General features: G+C 42.0%; 2 protein-coding genes across 2 annotated transcripts; both read left to right on the top strand.

The window, feature by feature from the left end:
- The first annotated feature begins 6,016 nt into the window (after positions 1-6,016).
- pde6d (phosphodiesterase 6D, cGMP-specific, rod, delta) lies at positions 6,017-14,211 on the top strand. Its single transcript, XM_083672287.1, has 5 exons — positions 6,017-6,338; positions 12,120-12,208; positions 12,515-12,640; positions 12,901-13,006; positions 13,638-14,211. Exons 1-5 carry the CDS (start codon positions 6,289-6,291, stop codon positions 13,717-13,719), a joined length of 453 nt encoding a protein of 150 aa, XP_083528413.1. The 5' UTR covers positions 6,017-6,288; the 3' UTR covers positions 13,720-14,211.
- A 382-nt stretch (positions 14,212-14,593) lies between these two features.
- On the top strand, positions 14,594-20,648 carry phb2b (prohibitin 2b). The gene is made up of 10 exons (XM_083671725.1): positions 14,594-14,661; positions 15,678-15,810; positions 16,061-16,145; positions 16,294-16,373; positions 16,587-16,771; positions 17,090-17,219; positions 17,537-17,640; positions 18,050-18,127; positions 18,436-18,512; positions 19,713-20,648. Exons 1-10 carry the CDS (start codon positions 14,641-14,643, stop codon positions 19,732-19,734), a joined length of 915 nt encoding a protein of 304 aa, XP_083527851.1. The 5' UTR covers positions 14,594-14,640; the 3' UTR covers positions 19,735-20,648.
- Positions 20,649-21,222: the final 574 nt, after the last annotated feature.

Genomic DNA, 21,222 nt, shown 5'->3' with positions numbered 1-21,222 from the left:
GCCGTACAGTATATGAAATGACTCAATGCGTAGTTAGTATAAGTAGCATAGTAAGTGTATGATACTGTACCTACAGTACGAATGACATTTTCAGTCAGAAGTCAATGGAATTCTTTAATGCTTATTTTATTTTTATGTTGTTTTTTTGGTGGGGGGGTCTTTTTTATCTGCTGTATGTGTAAATGGGGCTGGTTTCACTCCTCCTCATTGGGGATGCCAGTGGAGCAGGTCATCACCTTCCAGACACCTCTGAAAAATCCACGAATTCCCCCTTTCTTCTGCTTCTTTTTCTGCAGCTGATGTCCATTGTCTGACACAATAACAACATAGTTACTTTTTAAAATATATTGTAAGACTGATGTCCATATTTAAGGAAACTGTTTTGACAAAAAGATAGGCCTGCACAGTTCAGAAGTGTGGATGTTGTATGAGACAACAGAGATTTGTTGCATCATAGTGAAATATTAGACCAACTTTTTACTGTACTGTAAGTGATGAAGAACTCACCACTGCATTTGCCTGGGACTCGACTACCCACCTCTAGCTTACGCTCAGTGGGCTGTAAACAGACAGTCAGAGCAGAGGGGTATGAGAATAACAGGACAATCTACAGCTCTTTTATGGACCATACCAAGACTTTCCGGGTAGCCTCAGTTGGGGCTCATTTATTTTCCAAAATGTTGCCCCATGTTATACACCAAAAGCTTGCAGAAACTTGAAGTTTCCTTCAGAGACATTTAAACAGACATTCATATTCACATTCATATTAGCATACATTACAGATGGTTCATATTTCCTACCTCACTGGCCAGACATGGTTTGATGGTTTGGTCCTCCTCCTTTAGCACGTCCTTAATGGTGGGGTCGGCCTGAATCTTCACAAGGCCCTTCTTTTGAGTCTCATCCACTCCACTTATGTCAACAGACTTAATGGCAGCAGACAAGCCCTCCACATGATTGTTCTCAGAGGCACTGACAAGGCTCATCACTGGCTTCTTCTTGTCCATAAGATATTCATTTGGTGAAGCCATGTTATTCACATAAATTGCAATGATGCTTGCAGTTGAATTCAAAGGCATTTTAACAGACATTCACATTCATATTAACATACATTACAGATTGTTCATATCTCTTACCGCACTGACAAGGCGTGGTTTGAGGATTTGGTCAGTCTGTGTGCCAACACTGACCATGGCCAGTTTTCCTGCCTTAACTTTGACATGGTTCTCTTTTGCAGCCAGTTTGTCCTCCTTGGAGATTTGGTCAAGCTGTTTCAAAAACTCCTCATGCTTTGAGGAATGTGCCCTTGTGACATCATCCTCTTCCTTGATGATCTTCTGCTCAGGTGTTTTTTTCTCCACCTGAGCAACATCCAGGTCCAAATTTCAGTCAAAGACATTTAAACAGACATTTATATTCACAGACATTACAGATGGTTCATATTTCCTACCTCACTGGCCAGACATGGTTTGATGGTTTGGTCCTCCTCCTCCTTTAGCATGTCCTTGATGGTGGGGTTGGTCTGATCCTCCACAAGACCCTTCTTTTGAGTGTTATCCACCTCACTTATGTCCTCAATTGCAGCAGAGGAGACCTCCACATTGTTCTCAGAGGAACTGACAATAGGAATCTTGAGCGACTCCGTTATCCTTTTCGTAATTGTCTGTTCATTTGGGCTGGGGCATGATGTGGCCCCTTGAAACTTACGGGTCATGTCCCACACAAGATCCTGGACTGTGTCTCTGGCGCCAAAGGATGTCCCATCAAATCCTATCAAGTTGAATGACTTTGATGCCTCTTCAAACTTTGAATAGAGAGCACACACTACGTCCCCTGACACTGCTTTGGAGATAGCGGAGAGAATTACCATGGGAACATTTCCAAAATGACATAGGAATTCTGCGGCTGCTTTTTCCACTAACTTAGTGACTTCCCTGACTGCAGCATCTTCAATCCTCTTTTCAATAGAGTGGAGTCTGGCAATCCTTGGCTGCATGAATGGAGAGGGTCCATTCCCCACTGCAGGGGTACTTGCTGCCTCTAATCTGTTCTCCAGGAGATGTTTCAGGGCTAACTTAACTATCTCTGGAAACAGAGATTCAGCCCCTTGGAGGAACATGGACTTGGCCAGTTTTTGCTTCTGTTTAAAGCCTTCAACATCAGGGTTCTCAGGGCCACTTTTGACCTCCTGGACCACCATTATACTGTGTGGGAATCCTGCATAAACAGGGAGAAGGATTCTCTGAACATCCTCCTCCAGTGCTGGGCGGATCTTCTCTATTAACATTTGTAGACCCTCCATGGTGACCTTCATGAGAGAGAGAGAGTGTTAAGTAAACTCAACCAGGGATTCTCTGATATCTGGAGGAAATAACAGGAAGTTGTCATACCCATGAGGTAGAACCCATACTGTATATCTGCAGTATCTCTATGGTTGTACCCATACTGTATATCTGCAGTATCTCTATGGTCATACCCATACTGTATATCTGCAGTATCTCTATGGTTGTACCCATACTGTATATCTGCAGTATCTCTATGGTTGTACCCATACTGTATATCTGCAGTATCTCTATGGTTGTACCCATACTGTATATCTGCAGTATCTCTATGGTTGTACCTTTCTGCCAAATTGCTGAGAGAGGTGGTGCTCATTGTTCAGCACCTTGCAGAGCTCCTCCTCCATCTCACCCAGTCCTAGCCGCCTCTTTGAGTACCAGGTCTGTGTACAACATTATCATACATTTAACACTGAAATAACAGGAGAGGCCTTTCTTTGAAACATACTACCAATATGTTAAGCTACCATTATGTTTTGCTCTGAGGATAGATACAAAAATGATTTTAGTTGGTATTGTATGTCATATAGTAAAGTTCATGACTCCTTACCAGTTCAGCCAAATGGAGTTTCCTTGACGTAACATTCTCTGTTACATTCTGACACCTTCAGATATGAAAAAAGCATATAATCAGACTCACATTTAAAGTGAATTTACAGGAATCATACTATGCATTGTTGCCAATTCCAAGCCTGACTCACTCTTGCCAGCAGTCTCCTGCCATCAGCCAATCCTTCATGTGTCTCATGGTGATGTAGGATGGGACTTGCCCCTCATCCCTCATGATCATGAACTGCCTCATGAGGTTTCTCTGCAGGAAAGAGTCATCCATCAATACCTAAACCAATGAACCCATGAGAGCCAAAGAGAGGACTATCAATGACTGGGTTCTATATGGCACACTATATGGGACAATCTTACCTGTGCTTGAAACTGTACCTCCTTCAAAGGTAAAGTAATGGTGGAGCAATCCATTTTGGTAAGCAGTTAGTAAAAGCCCTGGAGAGTGTGGAAGAGTATTTTTGAAACTGCATCATTCTGTCAATTTTCCAAATAGGCCAACATTTAATTTGAAATGCTTTAAATTATTTAGATTAGCAGATTAGCAATACATACCTTACTGACAACAAGAAAAGGTACTAATAATAACAAAGAAAACGATCACACGGTTGATATGTTGGTTGTCGAATGAATTCTGACTCATACAAAGTGTTCTGTTCTGCAACTTTACAATGGGTAGAATGTTGCGCACTGTGACGCGCTCATTATTGCGCACGGTCTGCTACTGCGCTTTGGATAGACTACAACGTTCCAGGCACGACTGCCAGTTCCACTAGTGGCCATACAGTAGCCCAATGTTACAGTAATGTTAAAATAAATGCTGTTTCACAAAAATCTCAAGGACTTTGTAGGCTTTCGCGACAACATCCACCCAAAATAGGGCCTCACAGGATTTTGTCCCAAACATGTATCACTCTCATTCTGGTCTACAGAAAAAACAGTAAATAAGTACAAAATATTCTGAATATACAGAATCTTGTCGCAGCAGTAAGACGTAACGTAAAGTGTAGTAAGTGTATAGTGCACGAGTGCAGTGTTAACTGCCTACAAACTGATTAATGCTTTACAAACCCCAAAACGTATACATACAATTTCTGGTTGTGTTTTCTCCAGGGGAAACAAATACATATTCCAACATGAATTGACAATAAATATATTATTTGATATTCTTCTGTAATCCTTTTCGATGAGGAAGAATAGAATAACATAGCCACATATTCACAAAGAAGAAGGGCAGTTCTTACTATCGCTTTATCTCCCATTGTCTTGAAAATCAGGTTACATTTACAGTGCCCTCCATAAGCATTGGAAAGAGGAAGCATTTTGTCTTCTTTTAACTCTATACTCCGATTTGAAACAATTTCAAACAATTACGATGTGATTTAAAGTAGAGATTCTCAGCTTTAATTCAATGTTTTTCTTTTTCAGATTAGCACAACTGTACGTTGGATCACCTTCATTCTCCCATAATAGGAGCAGACTTTTTAAAAGGTTGTGCCCAAGTCTTAATTTACATTCAATGATATACAGCAACTCTGCAGTTTTTCTGCTTGCTTGCTTCACAAGTTGATGGAGGTAATTTAGCTTATCCTGTCAGTCTTTTTGGAAGAATGTTTGACTTGAGGCTCTGTAGAGGGTGTGATTACATTCTTTGATCAGTAGATGGTGCTCTGAAGTTTCACAAACTGGCCTTGCCTTACCCTTGCGCTTCCGACAGTATGAGCAATGCCCTGCCTAAGTAATGGGACAGGGAAACATTTTCTCTCTCTTTGGCTCTACACTCCAAAAGCTTGTATTTGAATCAAACAATTACTATGAGGTTAAAGTAGAGATTCTCAGCTTTTATTTGAGGGTATTTGTGTACATATTTGTTTCACCATTCTGAAATAACAGCACTTTTTAAACATAATCCCCACATTTTAGGCCACCAAAAGTGATATTTATCAAATGTCCAAATTAAGCACTCATGTTTAGTATTTGGTCAACAATCCTTTGCATGCAATAACTGTCTGATGTGTGCGACCCATTGACCCCACCAGATACTGCTGGGTATATTCTCTGGTGATGCTCTGCATGGCCCGTACTGCAGCCATCTTCAGTTGTTGTTTGTTTTGAGGAAATTTTGCCTGAAGTCTCCTCTTCAGCAAATTAAATGCATGTTCAATAGGATTTATCTACATCTCTTTATTTACATCTCTTTGGCCCTCATGTTGTCAGACACCAATATCAGACTTCAAAGGCAAATGCAAAGCCTAGAATCAATACTAGACATTGAGAGATCTCTTATGACTGCACAAATGATGTGATGGAACATACCTGATGAACCAGAAACACATGTCAAGCCAATTGTCAAGCCAATAGTGATTGCTTCACTATCCCATTACTTATGCAGGGCACTGTATGTATATTACCAATGAGCCCTTTTAGCCCTTACCCCAGGTACGCTAGCATACTGTATATCTGAGAATGGGTGGAAATAGTTTTTCTAGACTTTGCCTGTCCAATCCTCTTTCAGATTGTTGATTTGTGTGTATATTATGTGTATCCATCATGTATAACTGACATGTTTTCCATGTCTTCTGATGATGATGCCAAACATGATTCCCAGAGGATGAAGGCTGTATTCATTAATTTATTGATGAGGAGCTCAGCTGCTCTCACAGACAGATACAAATAATTGTGTGAGTGGAGCACAAAGAGATGGAGAAAAGTCCCTGTCTAGCTTGTTAGTCTTCTGATGGAGAATATTAGCTATAACCACCTACATGTGACCCACTACCTTTGTGAATGGAACCTTGCTAGAGAAATGCTAGTGATGACTCAAGGATCATCACCTGCTTTGCCTGACCTACATTAGGGAAGTGATTGTTCTACAAGACTGAATGATCATGACTGAATGGTGATACTGTTCTGGCAACCACGGAGTGCAACAGCCCAAGTCTACTGTGTGTGCATACTGAAGGATAGGCCTGCTTGTACTGTACATGCAGCAAAGGCTGCTTTGGGAGGCGTTGCTCGGGGTTGCCATTGGTGACGCGTCTACTGTCAGCCAAGCCCCTCCCCAGACGCCTGTCTCTCTGCACGATTTGTTGTTTTGTGTTGTGTCCTGATACCGCGCAAGGTGTTCGGACGAATAAGCTGTCAATCTCCAACCAAAATCTATTTAGGGAAGCTAGGTTGATTAAGAGATCAGCGAGGTCCCAGTGAGATTAAATCGGGATCCGCTGGAGGTTAATGTGATATTGTAAAAGTCTTCGGACTTTATGTCATTTTCAGGTGCATTTAGCTGTACATTAGCCTTCTAGCTAACGCTAGCTAACATCACAAGCCACTTAATCTTTTTAGCAGGGTTTTTTCCCACGCACGAAAGCTGAAGATTTTCGACACAATGTCTTCGCACGAAGACAGAGCCAAGGAGATTCTGATGGGTTTTAAGCTGTATCCTTTTCAATGAATGGAGGTTTGGCTGGTTGTTAACCAAACCTAGGTGTTGCAGGTAGCTAGTTAACTAATTTCGCTAACTAGCAAGCTAATCTCAAATGTATTTCTGCTCGTGCTGCATCTCTTCATCCTTTCAGCTGGTTAGCTAACTTGCTAATCTTAGCTAATAGCTAGTCACATAGCGTCTTGCTAGCTATCATATGCAATACGATTTGTTTGCTTTTAATGTAGCTAGCTATATAGCTAGGTTATTTCTTCCTATCGCTGTTGTGTTGGCTAGTAGTTTACCATGCCTTGCTGTAACGATACGACTACTACGCACTATTTGAAAGGTGTGGCTGTGCCATCATTGAACAGGCAAATGTTAGCTTAAGTAATATCAAATATCTGTGATATTGTGCTAGATGGTAACTTGAGCTGTCAGTTACTAGCTAGCTACTTCAGCTAGTCAAGTTATGACTGACAGTAAACTTGTGCCGCTGCGCTGGTTAGCTTATTTATGCACCAAATGTCACCGTGCATCCGCAGGAAAAGTAGATCGCTTGCTAAACCTGAGATGGTGACTTTGTCCATCTGTGCCTCGTATGCTAATTGGGATGCGTGATGTTTTTAGAAGATGCATCTTTTTGCCAGATCTTCACATCTTGCCCCAATTCTGCAGAGTAGACAGACAGTTTAAAATCTATCAACTGTGGTGCAAAAGAGTATCATGATTACCATTCTGATTACCAATGTAAGCACCTCTCTTAGGCCTACAATACCTGCATTTGAAGCCCTAACTGGGTTTACATAACACAGGCCACCAGTCCTAAAATAGGCACAGTAATGCAGACGAAAATAATCACACCTTTGCTGCCAGCACCTGCTTCACATTGCTGAAGACCATTTCTTGTATTCCACCCCTACATTCACACACTACTTGAGTTCTGGGGCTGTAGACTGTTTAAAGTGATGGATGACTACACTCTCGTGTTTCTGTGTGTGTGTGTGTGTGACCTTCTTTGGCGAGGCCAGGCTTCATTTTCTAGTCTGGTAATGCTTAAATCCTTCATTTGCAAGGACAGGGATTTGCTGTGTTAATGTCCTTCACTCACAGGCCTGGCGACTGAGTGTTACAAGGCACCCAATGCATGCTGTCCCAACAATTCTAACTGATTGTATCTGGTTTTCATAAAGAAGTAGTCATCCCTTGAATATTTAATGATGGATTTAGAATTGCAAGGGACGAGGGGTTGTTAGTCAAGCTGTTTTAAGAAGATCCAAGAGTTATATTCATTATGATGACAACATTACCCCACACAGCATCCAGTAGTTCAGACTCAGAGATTCACATGTCTCAATCTGAATACTGTAGGAGAAGCTAGATGGCCATCTTTATTTCCTGAAGTGTTATGGGTGAAGTGTGGCCTCTCATCACTGTTCTTAGGTGCCTGTGTTTTTTTCTAGCCGGGCTCCAGATCCGTCTGTGTGCACATGGCCTCTCTGTAGTCCTCTCTCTTCGCTGGCCAGTCATGTGTTGTAACTGTTCTAAAGCGCCTGTGTTCCATCAGTGACCAGTATAGCCAGGGGAGACTTAGACAATACGAATGACAAACATTGTGTATGAGAGTCTGTGGGTTATGACAGGTAGCATCACTGTTCAGAATTGCATGTGTTATACCACCGACTAGTTGTGTAGCCACTGGACAGAATGTGTTGTGCCACTGACTACTACTGGACAGTGTGTGTTGTCAGGTTAAGGAGGTTGCTCAGCATGACCGGCATCTTTTGACCTGTGTGTGTCTTATGTAATGTGGATAAATATAGAGCGTTCTTCTAGGAGAAGTGTCACTGACTCTGTAGTAAGTTCTAGAAGCACTATGCTAGAAACACAGAATGGCAATAACTATTCAGGGAAAGCACATGACATGCACCTAGCCTATATGTCTGCAAGGACCAATTTGCTTGTTGCGTATATGATTACAATGAAAGGTACTGTATTATTGCTAAGGTTCAAGTACCGTTATATGGGTTTATATATAGCCTCCTATTATATACCCAGTCCTCTGCCCAATCATCATACATTTTATGCTTTGAGTTGGGTGACTAGGCCTACTCACTTTGATGAATAGGCCTGTATTGTATACATTTGGTCATTTTTAGTTGCCCTTGCTGCTTCATCATACACAGTCCATTTTATTAGGCCGAACTACAGTGCCCCCTTTATTCCTTTACAGTAGCTCATTGTATGGTGAAAGGGCTTGGGCAAAGCAATACAGGCCGCAAGGTTATTTACACAAACACACATTGCACTGCAGACTGGAAGCCCATACATGACTCAATGCTGTTTCTTTATTACTAAAGCTAGATCAGGCTTTAGGGCCTACATAGGAACACTGGTTAAAGGGACAGTTCCCTCTTATCATAGTTTATCTGCTGTTTTCATACATAAAAATTGTCTTGTGTTATGAATCCACATTCCATGGTATCTGTTTCCAAAGAGCCTATACGTCTCATTCCAAAGTGAATGGATAAAATAAAGGCAACATATTATTGTTTTAATTAATTTAGAGATGAGGTGTATAGCTGGACCTACATTACTGATGACTGAAGACTTGGACTCATCTCTACAGAGGAGACCATTTCTGAGTTCTGAACAGATCTGACAAACTTTAAGTTTGGAGAGAACTGTCCTTTTAACATGGTCTCTATTCCTATATCCCCATTAGTGGCAGAGGCTGGCCTCAGAGGAGAATACAATGTGCACTGCAACTTCCCTGGGGTGAATCTGATCTGTATCTCATCCTTACCTGAAACATGCTTTGAACAACTGTTGATGGAGGGACCAGGCTTCTTGCTAAACCAGTGTTTCTCAACTCTGAGTATCCTCAGGGTTGCACATTGTTGTTACAGCCCAGCATTAGCACACCTGTTGAACACCAATTTGCTAGTTCACTTAATCATCAAGCCCTTGGTCAGTTAAATCAGGTGTGCTAGAGATGGGTGATATCAGCTGATTGTGGCTACTTTCAGCTCAGGAATTGAGACAATGCACACATATAATGCAGCTTGGAGGTTTTGAAGCAGAGGTATATATCCAGGTGTCTTAGCATTTTTTTTTTTATTTTTATTTTTTTTTATATAAATACAAACATTTATGTAACAGTGTATTGTGTTTGGGCAGCTTTACAATGTGCAGGAACAATCTACGGCAATTAGAATTGTTAAGGGACACTTATTATGTTGTGTAATTCATTCCTGTGTAATTATCTGCTGAGGTTTAGCCTAATTCTCCTAGTTGCACAAGGCAGTTTTGTATACATAATCACCCCACAGCCCATGTCTTGTGTGTTGGACATGCAAGTGTTTTGCCACAATGAGCCTCTATTTAAAAATGTATGCAGCCTAAGTGAGGGGTAGCAGCACTCTAGGGGCTAATTAAGGAGCATGTAGTGTGCTAGGGGACTAGGGTCCCTCCCTCTGAGAATCCCACTGTGTACTTGCACCAGGTTGCACAGTAGGTGTGATCCTACTGACAGCTGTCACTAATGGAACAGCACAGCACATCACATATTACTGACACTTTACTCAACTTCATGTAACCTATTGTGAGGCAGCTATATGTAGCCTAGTAGTATAGCAGTAGCCTAGTAACAGTACTCAATTAGTAATTTCAGTCAGGGAAATGTATTTATCACCACAGCATCAGCAGATACACAAAATAACAAAGACAGGACAGGTCAATACAATAACATTATGACCCAGGGGATATAGGCTACAGACAGATACAGCCATTTTCGCTGAATTGTTTCTGCTGTTAATGAGATTAATGGATAGAGGTGGAAGGCACTTTTTGATTCACATTGAATAGCAGCAGGCAGCAGCTTGTATAATAATCCATTCACAAAACGTGAGGTCGGCTCTCTGCTTAGCTAAGCTGCTTTGTTCCCAGTCATAATTGTCCTGAGCACTAACCACTGCGTTCAAACCAATTCAATTATCTTCTAGGCTACTGCAAATGGTATACAGCTAATAGGGCCTAGCCAGCTGTACATAACAAGTAACTTTACACAAAGCAGAGCATTCTACATCCTTTGGATGCTACCAATTGAGAGAGGTTCTGAAAGTGGGAGCTGTCCAAGAGTGTTTTCAGCCTATGTGTGTGTTGAGCAGAGTGCTGAGGCGGAGGGCTTGGATTATTCTAGAAGGAGCAGGATGCCACTGAGCTGGCCAGGCCAGGGAAGAAGGCCGTTCACTGTTGTTGGGATTAAATGATTCAAAGCAGTACACGTTTCATCTCCCAAAGACGGTACTTTCTAGCTCCTGGCCACTGTAGCTAGTTCACCGTGTCCGGATTGTCACCATGCTGCTGTTTTCAATAGTGTGGAATAGAGTAGAACAGAATATAATTATTGCCCTTGAGGGAATTTGTCTTGCAAAACATATAGCCTAGGCTAAGAACTGGTAATTACACAGTGATATACAACAGTAAACAGTTCACATACAGTCTACACACACAACAGTACCCATCGCATACAAAACAAGTGTACTTGTACACTATGATAAACTAATATCAGGGCTTTATGTATACAAACTTATGTGACCACAAACCAGCTGCCTTTAATGTCTGCACAGCAGTCTATATTTCTATTAATCTGAAAGGTGTTTATCCCTCAATAAGAATGTCTTGACACACTCTTAGATCTTCATCGTCATGGTGTCTTGCTGTTTGAAGCCCTTTTAGTTATGGAATAGTCATGTAGAATGAATGCAGCTTGTCCGGGGGTCTCAAGGAGTTGGGGAAACTGGCTTGGTGCAAGCTGGTGTTGACAATCCATTGCCCTGTGTGTCGTAGGGGTGTGGGGGCAGGGAGGGGGCGAGGGATGGTGGATAAAGAGCAGAACAGATGGTCTTGAGACATAGGGGAGGGTTCAGGTGCCACTGACACAAAGCCCCCCTTGGGTTGAAACCTAGCTATTCTTAAAAGGCCATATCTCCTTGTAGCCTCTCTATTTCCAGAGCTGGAGTAGAAACTCTTTGTCCTGTCAGTCAGCTGTACCAGCAGGAGCAGCTACTGTTATGTTCACACCACTTGTGTGTCACATCTCTTGACCTATAAGAGGCTAGCCTGCTATATAATAATGGGCTTTAATGTACAACACACTAAAATTGGCCACTCAAGAACATTGTCTGCGTGCGCATACTGTATAGATTACGAAGGCTGCACATGGAGGCTCTTAAGCAGTTTTTGGAAGTATTTAGTAGTTGCATTATCAAAACCGTTGGCACTTGTGATTCTCTGCTGGGTAGCATCTTGGTCCTCTGTGGCTCAGTTGGTAGAGCATGGCGCTGACAACGCTTAGGTTGTGGGTTTGATTCCTGCTGGTACCATATATACTGAAATGTATGCACTCACTGCAATGTAAGTCGCTTTGGATAAAAGCGTCAGCTAAATGGCATATATTATACTGTATATATCCTATGTCATAGGAAGTCTTTTGTACGTCTCGATGGCATGATCATGTGTCTTATTCCATCCAACTTTGGGTTTTTGTTTGACATTGCCAACCAATGATTGCTACTAGACTATAATTGCCCTGCGAGATGTGTGACTCCCTTATCCTCATCCTCCCTCGATTCATCTGCACTAACTTGAAAGCAATATGGTGGTCATGTTTTCACCTGTCCAGTTGTTCTCATGACTACGGCGATGGTACAGTTTAACCACAGTTGTCAAGTTCTCTTATCCAATGCCATGCCATGTCTGTGGTGTCTTCCTTGACCCTCCGCCCATCACAGAAACTGGATGAACCTGCGGGATGCAGAGACGGGGAAGGTGCTGTGGCAAGGAACAGAGGACCTCTCTCTACCTGGGGTCGAACATGAAGGTAATGTAACTTTACTAAGTTTTTTTCTTTTTTTTTCTCCTCCCTCTTTGGGTCAACAAAGGCCCTTTGTAGAAATAATCCCTATTAGCCGTACTTCCTGGACACTTGTCTGAAACGATATTATTGGTATAAGCAAGATGGCAAAAATTCACTAAGCCTATTTCAGAGGGCAAAGTGGAGTTCTCAAATGATTCCTATATTCCTATCCATTCCACTTTGTGTCTGTGAGAAATAGCATACTATTATTGTATATAGAGGTGTGGATACTGTCTGTATGTTTGACTGTTTTCCTTTCATTATTTGCAGCTCGAGTCCCCAAGAAAATCCTGAAATGTAAAGCCGTGTCTAGAGAGCTGAATTTCTCCTCTTCAGAAAAACTGGAAAAGTTCCGCCTTGAACAGAAGGTGTTCTTCAAAGGCCAGTGTTTAGAAGGTATTAGACTGCTCTTGGCTGAACTTCAAAAGTCTTTCCTGGATTCCTAATGTCCTCCTCCTCGCCTCCTTCTCAAAATGAATTGGAGGAGAAAATCAAAGGAGGTGAGGAGACATGAGGAATCCAAGAGGGACCTTTCAGATTCTGCCCTTGATTTGAGAATATTATTGCTGCATGGTTGCGGAAATGCTTGTTTGTATTATTGTTTGAAATGATGGGCCTACATTTTCTCTCCTTCTCCCCCTCTCCCCTTCCTGTAGAATGGTTCTTTGAGTTTGGGTTTGTGATCCCCAACTCCACAAACACATGGCAGTCGTTGATAGAAGCAGCTCCAGAGTCGCAGATGATGCCAGCAAACGTTTTAACGTAAGTTTATAATTTGACTCTGTTAGAATAAGCCATGTAAAATGTTGGGAATGGACCCCCCTGTTCAATTATTGGTGTCATCATATACATCTAAAAGAGCTGCTTAGACCAGTTATGTAAAATCCATGTTTGTGAGACTGGCTGCGATACGGAGTTGATTCGCTCCTATTGTAGTCAATGTTAACTGCCACTTTGGCCGCCTGCGTAATGCCACTTCAAGTCTATTATTTTTTTTTTTTGGATCTACGGGTGACATCAGGCTTATTTATTCTGCATCCACATGCGCAACTGTTCATGCTCCTTTTGTAGCAGGTACAATGACTGCATTGCCAGTACGTTTATGCTTTGCACACGTTACATCCCGGTCTAGCAGCTCAGTTATCTACCCACTATAGCCTACATCAGCATGATAGCATGTTTGTCAGGCTATTATTTATTATTATTCAGGCAATACTATTATTTCATGTCGATGGACTACTGTACACTTTATATAATTACATCATGGGAAGTTATGAGGCTTACAAATGGACTACAAATATGTCCCATATGACTGCTTTCCCTCAAGTTTTTCTGCTAGCAAAGGTCAGACTGTTCTGACATGTAATGACTCTCCCTCTTCTCTCCTCTGCAGTGGAAATGTTGTTATAGAGACCAAGTTCTTTGACGATGATCTTCACGTCAGCACCTCAAAAGTACGGCTTTTTTACGTCTGAATTGGAACAACACCTTGCTTTGTGTATTTTTAAATCCTTGAAGTGGGTGAAAACAACAGAGGCAGCGCACAGTGATTTATCGAATGGTCAAAGGAGAAGGCCCTGTATATTGGAGTGCATTTCTCTTCAGCAGTGACGGGAGCATCAGGAGAACAACAAGAAACCAAAATCCAACAATGTCATAACGATTACGCTGGGGGCTTTTTGGGCAGATGAGACTTTTTGTATGTAAATATATATTATATGGGCAATGATGGTGCTCATGGCAACCAACCATGTCAATTATTTTATTTGTACATTTTTTCCTTCTTGTCATTCCTAAAGTTTCACCATATGATGTACACTTCTCCATTGTTGTCACCTTGTATTTTTAATATGTTTGCTTCCAGTTGATGTTGTGGTTGATGTTATCATTGTTAGAGTTTTTTTAGCTGTAATTTAAACTGTAAAATAGACTGTGTTTAATACTACATGAACAATGGATTAAAAAATGTCCACAAATGTTGCATTGTTTCTCGTCCATTGCTCATTGGTTTTCACGTTTTAACTGATCATACAGTAACTCTAGCTTGGAAAATGCATATGAGCCTATCAAAGGAGTCAAGCTGATAGTTTGATTAAGTAGGAACAATGAAGATAATTAAGGATGAATTTAGATCTTTAGAACCACATAGCAAGCAAAGCAGTACAGCACCTCCACTAATTATGATATCACGAAAATCAGCTTATAAAGTCATACATTTACCGTATACCTGAGGTTCGCATATGAGTGACCAACTGGGAAGGTCAAATTCCAACTATTTCAGAACACTTGCAGTACACAATTTGACAGAATTGTACTACAACTCCCAGCAAGCCTTGCGACCATTGACTGAAGTTATCTGTGACGACCTTGGGTTTCCACTGGACTAGACTGCAAGCATGGCGAATAAAGAGCCCAACGTGAGTATTCCAGATCCCAACCATATCTATAGTAGCCAATGACAAGACATATATGGTACATTATGAGCGTATTGAATATGTATTTAGTGTAGACAAATTAGCTAAACCCACCAGTTTCTGGTGGGTTTATCTTATGTCAGGTTGTTAGACTAGCTAGCTACCCTGGCTAGCCAAGTTAGCTAGCTGCCTGGCCAACTACGTAGGTGGTTAGCTACCTTGGCTAGCTAACTTACATTTATTTTTCCTTCTTCAGCATTAAAGCCAACTGTCAAATGATATGTTTAGTGGATTGCAGTGTACTTGTTATTATACCCAACCCAAGTTATATAGCCAATGCCAGTAGCTAGCTAGCTAATCTATTTTAGCAGCAGAATAGGCCAGTTCATTTTCTCATACAGTATCATCCTGTGTATTACACATTACAGTACGTGTGTACAGTGCTCAACCCGACGGATGTTGCAAGTGATCCAATAATTGAAATTGCTTCTAAAGCTAACCATTCATTCAATAGCTTTGGTTGTATACACACAACGCAGCCGAGTCATTCAATGTCAATTCAGTAATCGTAAGACATGAACATGGATCATTTGAAAGAACACTTATAACTAGCCATTAATATAGCTAAGGGTTGATATGTTGCTTTAGCTATTCTCAATGACCTGCTGCTCCACTAATAACACAGAAGGGCAGGAATATTTCGATACGAAAAATGACAGCATTGTAACGACAGGTCTTGGCCACAGTACCCACTAAGTCCACTAGACTGCGTACTTGCTTTTCGTTTGCCTCCTCAGGAAGCACAATAACAAACTCTCATCACAAATGTCAGAACATTGAAAAGTTCCCTGACTCTAACCCAACCCAATCAGCTTTATGATATGAACATTTGGTACAGTTATTTAGGGGACAAGTCCTAACTGGGATCCTAACCTCATCCTTAGCGCCTCCCGTTATTAAGGGTTGCCCCGGTAGTGAGCTGATGTACAATCTAACCTTGTGTCTCTGTGTCCTTTCAGCGTATCCTGCAACAGCTGAGGGAAGTCGTCGGCCGTATGTCGGCCTCCGGAGGCAGGGGAGCAGGGCTGGGTCTCAAGCTCCTAATGGGAGCTGGAGCACTGGCCTATGGGGTCAAAGAGGCCACATACACAGGTAAGTAACCCATCATGATGAGGCACAACACAAGGGGCTTTCACTTTATTTGAAGTATGGCCTTATGATGTAATATATGGCCTTATAGATGCCTTTGTAACAAACATTCATATCTTTCATATAGCTAATGTATGCATAACTGGTTATTAGTGTGTTGATAAGGCCTTGTGATGCATCAAATGAAGTGCAACCCATATTTCAAAGAGACAGGAAACACTAAAATACAGTTCGTTGATTGGTGTGTCCCCAGTGGAGGGTGGTCAGCGAGCGATCATCTTCAACAGAGTCGGAGGGATGCAGATGGACACAGTGCTGGCTGAGGGACTGCACTTCAGGTAGGCTACAGTACTAGCTCTAAGGGGGTTGTCTCTTAAATGTGATATTCTAAAAGGCTCTAAGTATTGAATAGAATACAGCAAAGCCAGATAATGTCTTACCACAAGGAAACAATGAAGAATGTTGTTGTTGTATTTCCTCTTGTAGAATACCATGGTTCCAGTACCCTATCATCTATGACATCAGAGCCAGACCCAGGAAAATCTCCTCACTAACTGGAAGCAAAGGTACACTGAGGCGATGTTTTAGTAATACAGGCCTCTATATCACCTGATAAACTCAACTAGATGTATTAAACCGAGAGACATGCAATGTTTTTATATTTGCAATATGAGCATTATTAGCATACACTGAATGTGAATCAGTCTGTGTACATAGGCTGTCTCTTTAGCCTACTTCAAATGCGTTAAGATGATGTGTGTATCTGTGTCCCTGTGTAGATCTTCAGATGGTTAACATCGCCTTGCGTGTGCTGTCCCGTCCCATGGCGTCCAACCTGCCTATCATGTACCAGCAGCTGGGGAAGGACTATGACGAGCGGGTTCTGCCCTCCATCGTCAACGAGGTGCTGAAGAGTGTGGTTGCCAAGTTCAACGCCTCCCAGCTCATCACCCAGAGAGCACAGGTAATAATACAGATGGATTGTAGAAGTTGGTATAGTGGAAGATATTGTAGGAATAGAAATGGACCCATTATAGGAAGATTGACAAAGGTTGTTTCTATTCTCCTGCCTTCCTCCACTTTAGAACCCATTATAGAGTAAAACGTAAAGTCATGGATGGGCCTATTCGTCACTCTTCCCTTGACCACCAGTTTAGAAAATCCCAGAGAACCATCCAGCACATCTCTCTCAACTATTCAGCGTTTTTAGATCAATGCATATGAGGAGAGGTCCAGAGTATTGAGACGCACTTTGACTGTGTTTGTGACTGTCTGTGTACAGGTGTCTTTGCTGATTCGTCGGGAGCTGTTTGAGAGAGCCAAGGACTTCAACATCATCTTGGATGACGTGGCCATCACAGAGCTGAGCTTCAGCCGAGAGTACACTGCTGCCGTAGAGGCCAAGCAAGTTGGTACGTCACTCCCACTGTGCGTGTGTGTGTGTGTGTGTGTGTGTGTGTGTGTGTGTGTGTGTGTGTGTGTGTCTGTGTCTGTGTGTGTGCGAGCGTGCGTATGTGTCTGCGTGCGTGTGTTTGTGAACGGCGATAGGACCCATGTGGATAGGAGACCCATACTGTGTGTTTGTGGGATATGTGTATCCTTGCACACGTAGGTGAGTAGGTTACTAGATGCTGAAGTGTGCGTGCGTGCACAGGGTTTATACATACTTCAACGTGTGTGTGTGTGTGTGTGTGTGTGTGTGTGTGTGTGTGTGTGTGTGTGTCCACAGCTCAGCAGGAGGCTCAGAGAGCCCAGTTCTACGTGGAGAAAGCCAAACAAGACCAGAGACAGAAGATCATCCAGGCAGAGGGAGAGGCAGAGGCTGCCAAGATGGTAAAGAATTTACCTGACCACAACCTTTGAACAACCTGTCCCTTCTTCTCCTGACCTACTTACAAAGCAACCATAACATAACCTCAGCCTTTTCTCTTTCCACGAGATATGACCTCATAAACGGCATTCTCTGACTCTAACCCAACAGGATGTACTTCTTAAAAAAAAAAATTTGGCATGCTTTTAAATCTGCACATAACATACTTTGTTTCTATTGGGATTCTAATCAATTAAAATCCAAACGCAGGTCAGTTCTGACCACAATTGATTAATGTATTTGAAGATCATTTTGACCTGTCTGTGGTTGTACTATGAGAAAGCTGAATGAGAATGAAACAGTTGTCTCCGATGATGTTTATAATGTGTGTCTGTCTGTGTGTGTGTCTGTATATCTGTCTGTCTGTTGTAGTTGGGACAAGCAGTGACAAAGAACCCTGGGTACCTGAAACTACGTAGGATCAGGGCTGCTCAGAATATCGCTAAAACGGTGAGTATCACATGAACTCAATATCAAAATAACCTCTCACAGCAATGCATCAGGATTACACAGTTACTGGTGAGGTATTGAGGAAATGATAGCAGACATTGTCACTTTGAAAGGACACTGAGATATGGCTCTAGTAGTCAGAATGTGATTGATTATTTCATCAGCCTGTTTTGTAGTGGCTACGATGAAATCACCTCGGTTTCGGTGTGTGTTTTGTCTGAGAAGTGTGCGTTTTTCTCTGAGAAGTGTGTCTGTTTTATTTGAGGACTGTTTTTTTTAAAAGTGTGTTGTGTCTATGTTTGTTCCAGGTGGCCACCTCTCAGAATAAGGTGTATCTCAGCGCAGACAACCTGGTCCTCAACCTTCAAGATGAGTCTTTCAACAAGTAGGTTTATCTTCTGGCTTTTATCCTCATATTCATGCACTAGATTGGCTTTCACCTCACAATTAGCCAGGTTCCAGATCTGTGTGCTCTACAGGCTCAAGGTCTGTATGTGCCTTTTTCACCTCCTATGATTTATATATATGCCATTTAGCTGACGTTTTACCCAAAGTGACTTACATTGCAGTGAGTGCATACATTTTTCGGTATATATGGTCCCAGAGGGAATCGAACCCCCAACCTAAGCATTGTTAGCGCCATGCTCTACCAACTGAGCCACAGAGGACCACACCTATCATTGTCTTGCTGAGATGACAATAGTCATAGAAGTTGGCTAAAGCACACACGGTACCGTACTTATCTGGAGCCAGGCTATGACAGAATACCATCCGATGCCTCATTTCATTGGCTCCAAGCTAGGTTGGCTGTTAAGAGGCCCTGCCCTCCACTGAGCTTAACTCACTAGCAGTGGTTGAGTGGATCATCACCGCATGCCACCAGTGCATGCAGTGTCATTGTCACAGCTTTAGCCTTTGGCCAGGGCTGGCCATTCCTGGACCTGGAAGGGCGACTGTGTGTGGTCTTACTTGAACTAATAATCATGATGGTCAAACTACTGATCATGGTCTTCAATGGAGACCCATTTAGTTGCGTCAGGTCTTTCAAAGCTGGAATAGCTTACACACACACACACACACACACATGCTCTTTCTAGACTAGGAAGGTGCTGCATGTGGTGTATATACTGCACTGCTTTGCCTGCTTACTAGAGTAAGATTGATCTGGTTCAGATATGCTCTCATACTGAAGTAGTTCTCCTATTGTCTTAATGCTGCCAAGGATATTCCATGTATAGGTGTATCCTCTTATACAGAGACAAAACACTGGGCCGGATCACGGTGCTGACTGTCACTCCTGGAAAAACCCATCTCATTATTAGATATAGCCTCTCATACAGAGAAAGAACTTGGTGCTACATACTATACTTATTCTTGAAAGAACCATGTCTCTTTATTACACCGATGATGTTTAGAATAAGATGTTAGAGCCCTGAAACACCCCCAAAATATGTTTTTCTTTACAGCACATTGAATATTTATTATAATATATCTTATTATGTTTTGGGCTTCTTCTTTTTTCTTTTTTTTTAACAAATATTTTCAACATGTTATTTACAAATACCTCTGCTTGCTTTCATTTCAGTTTATCACTGGGCCAGAAGTAAGCTGAGAACACACTAGCATTCCACACACGAAGTCTCCATCTACTTCAGCATAAACAAGTGTCTATATCCATCAATAGACTGCCAGCCGTGTCTATATGTCCATCTGTAGACTGCCAGCCAGCTAACCAGCTATTTGATTGTTTCTCCAAGTGGCTTACCACCCCAGGCAGCAAGGACTCTCGGATGACTAGTGTGTACAGTAGGACCAGTAAGAGTTGGGCTGTGTGTATGACTGCTCCTTGGTCTGACGGAACCTGTAGGGAAAGTCCCCACAAAGTGTCTTTAGTTAGGACATATTGTGCGGAATGAACTGAAATCAAATCAAAAAGCTCTGATGATATGATTTAAAAACAGTTTTCATTCAACCAAATAACACGCATAATAATAATAATGGAGCTGCTGTTTTATAAATGAAATGTATAGGTGATGATTTGAATGAGGTTGATCATTTCACCACAGATTCCGTCTGGGCCTAGGCACGTTTGTGTGAAAATGACTCTTACTGGACAACTGACAGATGTTTACCGTGTAATTGATAAGATCTAAGCTTGGACAAGAAGTACTGCATTGCTATTGTAATGGGCTTATTACAAATCTTTGTGTTTTTATTTAAAGCTGTGCTTGTGGAATGAAGGTTACACGATGGCTTAACTAAGTCTCTGTTTATTTTCTATGCAACTGTCCTGTGGTAACTGCTGGGTTTAGTTGGCCCCGTATCTTATGTTGAATTTAATTTGACCATGCAATCGGGTATGGTTTTGTTGTTGTTGTAACTGCTCAAGATCAAGGTCTGCCAAAAAAAAGGATTCCATCCGAGTTAAACGCTACTTTTCTGTCCACCCAGGGCTGAAAAAGACATTACTGAAAAACAAATGGACAGCACAATAAATAATCTTTTTCTATTTCAAAAATGATTCTGTGTGTGTATGTGCGTGCGTGCGTATGTGCGTGCGTGCGTGAGAGAGAGAGTGACACACAGACACGTGCCATTAATACAAGTCCCTGGGTGCCTCCTCACATGCTTTTTAATGAGGAGTTTCTAAATGTAAGCCACCTAATTATAGGAATGTGTAGAAAGGATGAAAAGAGAGGCTAGATGAGAAGTGTGGTGTTTGACTGAAATGCAGTCGCCCTAGAACACGGCCATAACTGTCCCCCTGGGGGGAGAGTCTAACTGGGATCCTTGGGAAGGCCCATAACCTTAGAAGTTGAAATCTAAGACTGTAAAGGTTGGGTAAGGGTTATGGTTAGCGCAAAGAGGATACTTAGCATAGCTTTGATTCATCCTCTTTGGTTAGGGTTAAGGGCAGGGGTAAAGTTTAAAGTTAGTCTCGTCCTAGGTATTCTGCATTTACCCTATGGGGTTCTGACACCTGGCTGTCCTTCCCACAGCCTGGTCTTAGGTTTACCCTGCAAGGGGTCCAGCTCCAAGCCAGCCCCTGGCCCCTGATGGTCTGAAACGCAGGTGCAGATAGGCAACCATGACGG

This window comes from Argentina silus (assembly GCF_951799395.1).
Source record: "Argentina silus genome assembly, chromosome: 6".
In the NCBI taxonomy this organism is placed as follows: Eukaryota; Metazoa; Chordata; class Actinopteri; order Argentiniformes; family Argentinidae; genus Argentina; species Argentina silus.
The sequence above is the reverse complement of the archived record's forward strand: the minus strand, read 5'-3'. Positions and strand labels throughout refer to the sequence as shown.